The sequence below is a fragment of the Vanessa cardui genome, chromosome 22 (assembly GCF_905220365.1).
Source record: "Vanessa cardui chromosome 22, ilVanCard2.1, whole genome shotgun sequence".
NCBI lineage: Eukaryota > Metazoa > Arthropoda > Insecta > Lepidoptera > Nymphalidae > Vanessa > Vanessa cardui.
The window spans coordinates 3,347,762-3,360,993 of record NC_061144.1 but is presented as its reverse complement, the minus strand read 5'-3'; the positions used below and the strand labels follow the sequence as shown (position 1 = coordinate 3,360,993).

The 13,232-nt window shown below is 32.5% G+C and overlaps 1 protein-coding gene across 1 annotated transcript; it reads left to right on the top strand.

Moving 5' to 3' along the window:
- Positions 1–7,520: 7,520 nt before the first annotated feature.
- On the top strand, positions 7,521–10,722 carry LOC124539441 (chitin deacetylase 8-like). Its single transcript, XM_047116837.1, has 6 exons — positions 7,521–7,736; positions 8,172–8,484; positions 8,775–9,042; positions 9,510–9,696; positions 10,225–10,362; positions 10,589–10,722. Exons 1-6 carry the CDS (start codon positions 7,566–7,568, stop codon positions 10,661–10,663), a joined length of 1,152 nt encoding a protein of 383 aa, XP_046972793.1. The 5' UTR covers positions 7,521–7,565; the 3' UTR covers positions 10,664–10,722.
- Positions 10,723–13,232: the final 2,510 nt, after the last annotated feature.

Genomic DNA, 13,232 nt, shown 5'->3' with positions numbered 1-13,232 from the left:
TAACATAACGGATTAATAAAATTGCCTCCATCGTACATGCCATTCAATATGTAAAGTTTAATAATATCACCGCTTCGTACGAGAAGTTTTACATTAACCCAAATATGTATGAAAAGTATAGAAACTGCATATAAAAGAATTATGTTGTATATAATACTTTTATTTAATCTATAGATATTATTTGGCTATTCTTTGGCTCTAATTAATTCCTAGTACCGGCTTCAGTTGCAATATTGATACTAAATATTCCACTGAATTTGTTTACTTACGACGTCACATATATAAGGACAAACCGCGGTAATCGGCATTATTTTAGTGGCTTACAAGTGTTCGTCCCTGTTTATGTTTAAATCTGTAAAATTAACAACAGATTTTGATGCGGTTTTTTTGTAATAGATAGAGTGCTTCAAGAGTAAGGCTTATATATGTAAGACATGTACAATATCAAAATGAAAAATCAAAATCAAAATAAAATTATTCAAGTGGGCTTTCACAAGCACTTTTGAATCGTCAATTAACAATTAAGTGAAGCTACCACCGGTTCGGAAAGTAGATTCTACCGAGAAGAACCGACAAGAAACTCAGTAGTTACTCTTTTTCAACATTTAAAAAATACAAAGTCAAGTTAGTTAAATATATACATTTATTTAAATTAATATATCCTGCGTGGAAGTCAACAGGTATTAGTAGATAAACACGAATAATTTTAGAGGTTTCTTATGTGATGTCATAAATAAACACATTTTTTACGCTTACATTGCAAAATAATATATTTAGTATAGACACTATTGTACGCCTTACAAAGTCCGCGATGGTACATTATGTCTATCTCTTAGGGATAGCCCCACAATAACCATTTATTATCCTTTACTTTATATGAGAAATAATCGATTATTTATGAGCTATTCAGCATTAATCCTTAGCCAATTAAGTATCTTAAATACATTATACATTTAATATAAATCAATATAGCCTTTAACAGCAATTAATTTTCATGTATATTTGAAAAGATATTACAAACTCAAAATGCAGGATATAGCGATTTTTATTGTCTAATGACAAATATGTAGTTATGAACCTTATATAAAAAATCAATAAAATTAAAATAAACTTTATTCAAGTAGGCTTTTACAAGCACTTTTGAATCGTCACTTTACAATTAAGTGAAGCTACCACTGTTTCGGAAAGTAGATTCTACCGAGAAGAACCGACAAGATCAGTAAATACTCTTTTTCAACATTTAAAAAATACAAAGTCAAGTTACTTAAATACAATTATTTAAATTAATATATCCTGCTTGGAATCAACAGGTATTAACTCCACGCTTTTCTATCATCTAAAGACATTCTGGTATATTTATTATCAGCATTGCACCCGTGCGAAGCCAGTGCGGGTCGCTACTTGACCATAGTACTCTAATCACGAAACATATCGATATTCTTTCAATGAAAGCCGAAGTGATTACAATTGTGATTTATGATAATTTGAATATACTTTTAAGTACTAACTTATGTTAAAGATAAAATCAAATACTATTGTTTAATTATAGAACCTCTTTGATGTATTACTGTTTACAAGTATTGGCTGATATAGAGGGGAACAGCAAAGTCTACATATTAAAATAGGAGCTCAGGACGTACTTTATGTATTATATATGTATATTAATATTATAAATGTGAAAGTAACTCGGTATGCCTGTCTACTCTTTTATGGCCAAAGTACTAAACCGATTTTGATGAAATTTGTTATTAAACAATATTGATTTTTAAGTTAAAAGCAGTTAATCAGTGAAACTAAAGCTATTATATCTAAATTACATAACACGTGCTTTAGTTTATTTTGAACTAGATAAATGATCGTTCCTGATATTGATCCTCTTTTATTTGATAATTAACTATAAATATGTCTCTAGCATTAAGTCTACATTTTCTATATCACCGGGATGTTCTTCTGGATAGTTTTCGGTTTCATAATATATTTTTTTATGGTATAGGTTGGCGGACGAGCATATGGGCCACCTGATGGTCACCATCACCCATAGACAATGACGCTGTAAGAAATGTTAACTACTCCTTAAATCGTCAATGCGCCACTAACCTTGGGAACTAAGATATTATGTCCGTTGTGCCTGTAGTTACACTGGCTCACTCACCCTTCGAACCGGAACACAACAATACTGAGTACTGTTGTTTGGCGGTAGAATAACTGATGAGTGGTACCTACCCAGACGGACTTGCACAAAGCCCTACCACCAAGAAATATTCTTTACTTTATTCATTTATTTTATGGATTGTATCCTTTACCAATGAAGTGTTATCATGTTATCAAAACCTACTATAATACGAGATTAAGACCTTTATTTTTCAAATTTAATCAAGTTGAAAAATACAAAAAAGTACATATCGTTTATTTACTTTTTTGTATTTTTCAACTATTCGTATAATGGAGGCATGCATCTACAGTTAGAAAAATTGATTACATTTTATCTTCAACATGTAGTTTATTTTTAGGGTTCCGTAACCAAAGGGTAAAACGCAGTCTATTAGTAAGACTCCCTGTCCGTCCATCCGCCTGTCCAAATGTCACCGGGCTGTATCTCACGAATCGTGATAGTTAGACACTTGAAATTTTCACAGTTAATGTATTTCTGTTGCCGTTATAACAATAGTTATATTATATATAATTTAAATCATATATAAAAAATAGTAAGTTCTTGGTTAAAAAGTATGTGTGTGTGTGTGTGTGTGTGTGTTTGTGGAAAACCTTGGAAATGAAACGAGCGAATCCTGGCTATTTCTTTTGATATTAAATATTTGTGAATAATCATTGACACACAAGACACACTGAGTAGCTTTCGCCGGTTCGTCTCAGATCAGGATATTTTCTTTTCTGAACTGGTGATAGAGATTAATTTGATACTCAACAAGTGAGATTAAGAGTGTTTTTCTTTCCTTAAACATATATTATAACCTGTCGTCACTACTCTACGAATTATGATGAGTAATTTTACTTTTGCTTCTCCAAACAGGTAAATCACTTGCTTAGTCATGAGGATCTGGAGGGCAGGGAACATAAACTGCACCTGGAGGTATAAAGATCACTCATCACAAATCAAAAGTCGTTCAGTACAGAAGCCAGAAGTTTTAAAAGAAACACATCAGACCAAAGATAAATCGACGAAATAAGCTCTACATGACTTTTCTTCTTTTAATACTTTTTTTATTAAACATTTGATTTTACAATGTAATTTTGTATGTCTATTGAGAGGCTATTGTTTCATTTCCAAGAAGACTGCTTTCCGAAACGGTGGTAATATTTAAATATTGACGTTTCAAAAACGCTTCATTTTGAAGTTTACTTAAATAAAATTTATTTGACTTGATTTGATCTAGAAAGTGCCCAAAAACAGTTTTTAGGATAAATCAACATCATAGTTCAATTATTTCAAAAATGTTTTAACATTTTATAAGAAAACTTTCTTCTTTGCTCGTTTTGTAAAAACCGTATCAAAATTCATTAATTGGTTTAGAATCAGGAAGAGAAAATACTAATAGTCTGTATATAACTATATATACTAATCAGTCTCTGTTTTACACTATGTATAGATATCTAACTTGATAATCTTTAATTTATATGAAGCGTTATTTAATGGTATAAAATCACAGCAACTAGTGATAAATGCATTAAGCAATGATATAGAGCTGATTTGAGTTATCTCGTTTGAAAAAGGAACGACTTCATCCACATCTATATCGTTCATGATTCATTCCATTGAAACTTTGAGAGGTTGTTGACTGACCTGATGGTTGCAAGTGAATTGGAATAATTATTTGACAACACTAGAGGACAGTAGAAGTCCGATTTGAACCATAAATTTTCGACTAAGATGATGATGTCCTAACTGGCAATATCCAATCACAAGCGCCAATAACGCAAGACGTATTATGGGACATATTAGGTTTCAAACCTGATTCTCTGTGTCACTCTCATCGTCCAAAGGGACGGCGAATCTGTCACAATAAGCAATTATCTTCAAAATGTCCAAGGCTTGATGTGTGTATACTCCACACACACTTCTTACTTCCAAACTTCAGACTAGAACTGTTTTTTTTTACAGAAAAACCCATTGACTTCTTATCTCGATTTGTGGCCTTATATTTTAAAGATATAATCTGCATAACATGATTCCCAATAATAGGGAATCATGTTGTTGATTTATATATTTAATTTCCGTAGAAAAGTGATAAGGTAAGCATATCTTGATAAAAAACTAATTATTTGAAAATTAATCCGTCTCCGATTTTAATTGTATTGATTTTTTCGTTATCTCTCAAAGAAAAATCAATATGGGGTGACCAAAAAATGTATTCGTATGACTAAGTTCGTTATGACTTTTAAAGACCAAATTCTACCAATTTGTGACGCATAATTTGTTTCTGACTATATTACGAAAAACCTCTGACTATTCTTCACCACGTATAATCGTATACCAAATCAATCGCACCTGAAGGATCAGCACTGAATGGGAACTGATGATAAATTCTACCAAACAGCTCATCTTCTTCAATGAAACTACATATAATGATGATATGATTGTGACAATTAATTAGTAGAATGGCCCTCTGATTACACATTAAACGATATTAACAGGTCCTGTAAAATTTAACAGCATTACAGCAATGGACGATAATTGTTATAATCGATAAAAAAAAACGCCGACACAGATCCGCTATGGCACGCATTCGACTAAAAAACAGTCAACAAACTCGCTGCTTAAAGTTTTTGCCTTTCCTTGTTATTGAAGCGATGTTTGTACAAATAATTAAAACTCCATATCATTCTTAAGCATCTCAATTATTATATATCAATTTATGTGAAGTAAACGAAAATATTCTTACGACTTACTAATAAAACCTCTTTTTTGTAAAATTACATTAATATGTTGTTTACTAAAGGTACTTTTAGAGTTTACACCAAAATCATTTTTGTCAGTTTTTTCTTAATATTTCTGAAGAGTTTTTTCCAATTTCAATCAGGTTATCAGGCTTGGATACTGAAACAAATATTAACCATTCTTTACATTGTCAATGCGCCACCGATCTTGTAAACTAAGATATTTTCAATAGCTCACTCACCCTTGTAAAGAAAAGGCTCACTAAACATTGCTGTTTAGTAGAAGGTAAAATTATATATATAATACTAGAATAAGTTACATTCTTTTAATATAAATAACTAGGTAAATTTTAAGATAATATTATTGTTATAAATAGATTCGACGAATTTTATAAATCAATTTAAAGTGAGATAACTATCTGTTTTTATTTTAATAGCATATCTAACATAATCTTAATAGTAAAAGTGTGTCCTATTATTTAATAACATAACTTAGTAGATAGTAAACACTCATAATATTGATGACATATACAAATGATGAATTCTTATCTTATGATTAAATCTTATAATCTTATATCCCAGTTAATGTCAAAGGCTATCTAATATTCTAGTAAAGAAATATACATCTGAATCTTTACTAAGAATAGGAGTTCCAAAAGGATCAATTTTGGGTTCTTTACTATTTCAGGTCCGTATAAATAATATTCTTTGTTAAATATAATAGTAAAATTGTAAATGTTTGCAAAATATACAAGACATAAATATGCAATTTTGATATTTTACCTATTAGATGTGGAGTTTAGTAAAATCCATTCTTAATGGATGTCTACACCCTATAAGGAACAGGCCTACAAGCTGCGGTCGTGCCCAAATCATTCCGGTGACGTCACTGCTGTTTAATTGGAATATAAGAGTGTATATGTGCTTTTATTGATCTACTTTGACGTTCGGAATAAAATCAGCTTAAATATTTTAAGAATATATCGTTTATTTTATATAACATCAAAATAATCATTTAAAATAAGATGATAGTTGTAGTCTTATCCAATCACAAGAACAGTAAACAATTTTGTCATTGAATTGACGCATCGCATCTCAATCTATATATATGACGTAATTATGGTGTTTATTTGAAATATTAAAGAAATCGCTTTTTATAAGATGTATGTATACGTGGTACATATACCAAATTATCATTCTTTATAATTTTGTCTGTGTGTCTATTTGTTCTGGCTAATCTCTGGATCGACTGGACCGATTTTGACGGTACTTTCACTGGTAAACAGTGACTACGATACGTTAAAACAGTACGATAAGGATCTTAGATGTAGGAACAAACCTATAGAAAAAAAAATCATTTTTCCGTGCAGGCAAGTTGAAATTTAAGCTTAAAAATTTAGATTCCGTATTTTTTCCACAAAGGACTACTTGCATATTTTTATATGATATATATTTTTTATAATTGTGTTTACTTTACTTGATTATACGTATAGCGATAACTATCAGTGGAGCTATTATGGGAGTTCAGCTTTAAAGAAGATGTTTACTTGCTATACAAACTATGAAACATTTCCAATACATAACAATATTTAAAAATTATTGGTATACCCACCAAAAAAAGTTACCTATTTGTAGTTAGCATTTCACAAAAAAATTCGGAAAATCCACTTATCGAAGTTATATGAAACTTACATAATTTGATAATATGCAATTTTTATCATAAATATACTTGATATATTTAAAATAATAAATATTTTAATTGTTGCTCAACAATATGTATCCCATATATATTATGACCTTAAACGGAAATAAATGAAAAAGATCTTGAAATGATATTCAAAATACGATAGAAATTTAATCAAAAAATAAAAGTCAATGTTCCTTATTTCTTTGGAAAAAGAAACACCAAAGGTAGAAGGTACCAAAAGGTTTTAGTATACGCTATATGATATACCTAATCTGACGATACTGTGTGACAAATAATATGATTTCATCATCAATAATCTGCTCTCTCCCTTTATCAAATAGTGGTATAAGGAAGGAAAGTATATCGTTACGATGATTTTATACGCGAGGTTCAATTCAAAATCAATATTTTCGTTGGAAAAAAAACTATCTTGTAGATAAATTATCTGTCAAAAAAATTTCATATTCTAAAAAATCAAATTTAAGACCAACTAATAATAATATCAATTGGTTTTTATTTTTTAATCAAATCTTCAATCACTTCAACTCATATAGTTCAAAAGTCGTTTAATTACGATCTTAAATTTGAAATGCAGGAATGGATACCTAAGCTAAAAAGAACAGGATTCGGTGGACCTTATTGTTTAACGTTTCTAATGTTTATCTGTATTTTTTTAAATTCTTACAGTAAGAATTAAAAAAATACAGATTTTACAGACACAAAAGTTTTTCTTAAATGAAACTTTACAACAATCGTAAATTTGGATTTTGCCACACACATGGAATAACACTAGTCTTTTCTCGTTTCCAAGTAAAGAATATATCTAATTTTAAACTGATAAAGTTTCAAAATAAAACATGTGCATTTCGATTAAATCTCAGCATATTAGTAGATTGAGATAAGATAAATAATAGATATGGAGTATAAATAGACGAAAATATTGATCAATTATGATATTTGATAGATGGAAAATTAGGCAGCTAACATGAGGACTGCATCTGTTTTGTTCTCATTGGTGCTCATTGCCTTCGCCTACACCAAAGGTGAAGAATTAACGTTGGCAGAGCCATGTGATCGAGAAGCATGCAAACTACCAGACTGCAGATGTTCATCAGCCGATATCCCTGGAGATTTAGAGCCCAGAGATACCCCTCAGGTTAGTTGATAATAATATACATTTATAGTTTTGGTCATAATAAAGGTCACATTCATGTCCAACTATAGGAACATATTTCAAATATCAGTGTTGCTTTTTTGTGGCATTTATTTGTGCCAAAAATGCACAGATATAATATTGGAGGTATGTACATCTGAATGAGCTATACCAGATTTTTTATACTAATCGACTAAAAGCAACAATACAACAATGTCAGGTCGTTTTTGTTTGGCTGTTCCATATAATATTTCGGGGAAACCCACATAGTAAGAATAAGTACCTGAATGGTGGAATAAGTACCAAACCAAATTAATTCAAAAAAAGAGATTTGTTAAGGATAATATTAATAAGCTGTTATAATGTTGCTTTGATTCCACGCATTTGCGTTCCATAAAGTAAAACTGTGTAATAATCATAGCTTACCCCACATTTCAGTTCGTCCTCGTCACTTTTGACGATGGTGTTAACGTAAACAATATTCAAACTTACCGCTCCCTCCTCTACGACCGAGTCAACAAGAACAGTTGCAACGTTGGAGTAACATTCTTCGTCAACCATGAGTACACGGACTACAGTTTGGTCAATGAACTATACAACCGTGGTTTTGAAATCGGTCTACATTCAATCAGTCACAAGACTGACACAGAATACTGGAGAGAAGCTTCTTACGAAACTCTGATGAGCGAATTCGGTGATCAGAAAAGGCAAATGGCTCACTTTGCAAATCTTCCAATCAGTTCCATTCAAGGTAAATACTTCACTTCTTTTTTTAATTATCTACTATAGAAATGATAAATTTTAATGATAATTGTGCATTCGCTAATACAGTAATTAGAACACAAGTCGTATAAATGATAAAATGTATGTGTACCAGCGATATTGCTGATACATTTCAATAACAAATTAATATATTTAAATGAGATGTTAACTAAGCCTTATATCGGCCATTCATTTAACTCATTCTTATTTATTTTTTTGTGTCTAAGATTAAATTACATATGTAAAGATTTAAAACTTACCCAATAATCTCATTTTCAGGCATCCGCAGTCCTTTCCTTCAAATGTCTGGAAATACAACTTACCAAATGATGAATAGTGCTGGTCTCCGCTACGATTTAAGTTGGCCCACTATTAGATTCACTGACCCCGGTCTGTGGCCCTACACTCTTCACTATGAATCTACTCAAGACTGCATCGTCCCTCCATGCCCTACCGCATCCATCCCTGGTCCTTGGATATTGCCCATGGTTGCTTGGAGTGATTTGGAAGGATTCCCTTGCTCAATGGTAGACACATGCTTCTACAAGTAAGTATTTATTATTAAATCATTTTAACAAACTTTAAAATATGCTTGCAACACTACTAAAGCATAAATACTAGGTAGGCTCATAGAAAAATAGCGTATTAATAATCGTTTTTGTATTCGTGTGTGTGATGTGCGTTTATTGCATTTAAAATAAATACATGCATACGTGCACACCATCGCCTAAACAAAATCGCAGTGTTAGAATTATTAACCATTCCTTACATCGCCAATGCTCCATCAACCTTGGGAACAAAGATGTTAAGTCCTTTGTTATTACGCTGGCTTACGCGCCCTGCCAATTAAAATACAACAATACTGAGTACTGTCGCCGTAAAATATCTGTTGAGCAGGTGGTACCGTCCCAGGTGTGCTTGCACCAAGCCCTGTCATAAAGTAAAGTATGCGAGGCATACTTAATAATATTTTGGTATTCAGACTCTTGTTTGTAACGATATTTTGTATTTCAGTCCAGGTGCAAACAACGAAGACGGATGGTTCAAATTTATCCTTGAAAACTTTGAAAGGCACTACCTCAATAACCGCGCTCCATTCGGTTTCTACATTCACGAATGGTATTTAAACGTGAACCCTGGTTTACGAAGAGCCTTCATCCGTTTCTTGGATATGATCAACAATCTTAACGACGTATTCATGGTAAGCGTTGTATCAGATAGATTAAACAATTCAATATGTGCCTGACATGAAACTTAGTGACTACTTCTTGCATATTCTAGTAGCTCACTACCTGTCTTTCAAAAAACAAATGATCCGTTTATTAGCTTAAATACCATTCATATCAGTATATTAATTTCGTATCCATCATAATATAAACGAAAGCATTTAAAATTAATGAGATGGTTTTGTTTAACTAAAACACGTGAATTTTTACCATCGGCTTTTCATGTACTTTTGTTAATAAATTCCATCTTGCTTGGCGGTAGAGAAAAACGTAGTTAATGACTTCATATGTGGGATAAAAGCTTCCACAAATGTTGGAGAAGCGTTGTACGAGAATCATCTCCTGCAATTTTATTACATGAAGCAAAGGAGGTTCCACTTCATTTATACTTTTATAAAATAGTAATAACATCAAAAATTCGATGGCAACCTCTAAATCTACTTATGTCCTACATGTAACATTTACAATTTAAGATACACAAATAATCAATTTTACGTTATCAGGTTAATGCCAACGATGTTATTGATTGGGTACAAAACCCTATCCCGGTTAACGAATACCTGAAGAAAGAGTGCAATAGATTAGCTCCAGCTGCCTGCAGACCTACGACCTGCGGTCCGATCCAAAGTGACCACAACCCTGTAAGTTGGAAAAATTAAATTACAATTTCATGAATGTTGGGATATGTTTATTTTCTAATAGTCTATGGGCATTAACCCAATGGCTCTTCGACTCCCAAAATAAAAGACAAAATGCAATGTCCGGAATGATATCAGATATTTATTTTATATATGATGATTTTTGTGCTATTTCTATTTTATATGGATTTTTGTTTACGTTTTAATTTATTTTTTCTTGTTTTTTCAGACGCCTTACTACATGACAATCTGCAACAGATGCCCGATAAGATATCCGTGGTTAAACAACCCCCTCGGAGAATAATTTCTTTAAAGGGTAAATAACGACAACATTCTTGAAAATAAAGTAACTTACAAACATAATCATCTTTGTTTTATTAACCTCCTTTGATTTTAAGTTGAGTAATAGCTTTGTTTCTCTTTTATCCCTATTTTTCATATATGGTACAACAATCAAACAATAAGCATTTCAGCATTCACCATCATCTTGAATCAACCTTCGGAGTGTATTTATGACAATCGCATTAATAATCGTTGCCTAGTTCTGACCATACAAAAGTAACTTTTTTTTATACTAATTGAAGATATTCGAATCAAAGATAATGAGATTTTGACTTGAATATATTCCTAATATATTGTATCCAGGCTTATGTTTTATTACCAAGGATCCTTCATTCGTATCGTACGATAGATGCTACGAGCTTCCAAATTTGCAATGGGTGCAACATGCTTACGCAATTACCTCGAATTCAATCTAGCATATTACGATTGCCTACATTAATTGATTATGATCGACCTATCAAGGCACTATCTTCAATTTTACCCCGAAGTAGATTTTAAGATATTATATCTGTCATCGAAATCTAGTTGAGGGGTAATTGAATTTAAAACTTATGCAATATTGTGTAATTCAAATGGAACATTTTTGGAATATGTTGGTGGACTTGCCCAATGCCCATACCGGATTGTGTGTGGTCATCAAAGTCTATTGGTGCCCTAAAGAAATATCCTTACATTACCAATATACCACGACCTTGGATACTAAGATGTTATGGTCCTTCTGCCTGTATACTAACATTGACACTGGGTCTAAAATACTTAGAACCTGCTCTAAAACACATCTGACGTTAAATAAAACAACAACAAGACTACAGAATCTCCTCCCTCAGTTGAAGTTTAGTTATTTTGTCTTTTGTTGAGAAGTCCATATAATTGAGACAATTTTCAATAAGAACCTAAATAGTCGTGTTTTGCAAACAACATAGGAACTAGCAATCATTAAATACCAGCAAACATTAAATATTTTGAGTATAGTTCGATTAACGCGATAAATTGTAAGGTAAGATAATTAATATCTTTAATACATTAACAGATAATAAAACAAAAGTTCATAACAATATTTATAAAACTAGGTTTAATCACAGAGATTAACAGTATTTAAGTCCTAGAATAGTAAATAGAATTTTAGAAGTATATAGAAAAAAATTAAAAAATACGAAGCAAAGGCAGCTGTTGGACTCCTTACGTAAGTGGACCTTTACTGGTTGACACTGGTAACAGCTGTAGACATTCTTTTTTTAAAAGCCAAAGAGACGGGTTATGGTTCACCTAATAACTGGATAATAACACCATCAAGTTTTGCTGTTTGGCGGTAGAATATGTTATGACATGGCGGGGCCGTAGCCAGGATTTCATTTCGGGGGGGGGGGGGGTGTAGGTTCGTGATCCAGGAAGAAAAGCAACACGTTTATTTTAAAATAAGCATAAATATATTAAAATTATACATAATTTATACACATTTATTTAAAAGGCAACCGACAATTTATGTTACATGGGGCAAACGAGCATGAGGCTCACCTGATGGAAAGTGATTACCATCGCCCATGAATCTCATCTGTGGGGCTTGCAGATTTACCGGCATTTACGGAAAAAGTACGCTCTTCTTTTTAAGGTTCCGAAGTCGTATCGGTTCGGAAAAAGCGTCGGCGAAAGCTGGTTCAACAGAGTGGTTGTGCAAGGTAAAAAATGTCTTAAAAATCGTGCTATTGTGGATTTTAGAACACTAAGGCACCACTTTAATGTTCAAAAATCCAGGGTGAAACTTTGTATTTTGACGAAATGTCCGAAGGTGAAATTCAGCAGCCGGGATTTATCCGAACAATGCCACCGAACATTTTCCGTGAAATATTCGGTAGTTGATGCAGTGTGATCTAACATCTCTAACAAAGCCAAAGGATCAAGTAGGTCGAAATGAGCTTGATCGTCGATAATTCGAGCCGATCTGCGTTGGATACGGACAAATGAAAGGAGTTGGTATTGGGGAGCACCCGCCCAGAGGTGTGAGCAATATTCCATATGGGATTCAATTTGCGCCTTGTATAGTTTTAGGCGATGGGCCGGCGTGAAATACTGTCTTGGCTTGCTGAGCACACCGCGCTTTTTTGTGCCAATTTGGCTTTGCGTTCCAATTGACCGCGGAACTAAACGAGGTTCGAAATATCCACGTCAAGAATTTCAATACTAGCTATGATGGCAATTGATACGAGAAATGGTAATTTTTTTAGCGGCGGGAGATCCAAAGCTACTAAGTGAGCCTAAGGGACTACCATGGGAGAGTACTTCCCCGTCATCAGATATTTTAATAGCAAAAAAGCAATCATATATGGACTAAGTTTAGCCGGCCCCAGTTCGAGACTTTATTTAATGAATTCGATTTGAGACACAAGTTTGTTTCGGTTATCTCCGACGTTTTCCCGAGCAATATTAGCCCGGCCAGTGTATAATTTGTCTACAGTACTATCGTCTGCATAGCAATGAATGTTACAGATTGCCAAAAAAAAATAACTATGCAGAATAAAATAAAGAGTGGGTAG

Coding starts and splice junctions, on each gene's coding strand:
- LOC124539441 (XM_047116837.1), top strand. CDS start 7,566: ATGAGGACTGCATCTGTTTTGTTCTCATTGGTGCTCATTGCCTTCGCC. Junction 9,697..10,224: donor ATCTTAACGACGTATTCATG/GTAAGCGTTGTA, acceptor TTACGTTATCAG/GTTAATGCCAACGATGTTAT. Junction 10,363..10,588: donor TCCAAAGTGACCACAACCCT/GTAAGTTGGAAA, acceptor TTGTTTTTTCAG/ACGCCTTACTACATGACAAT.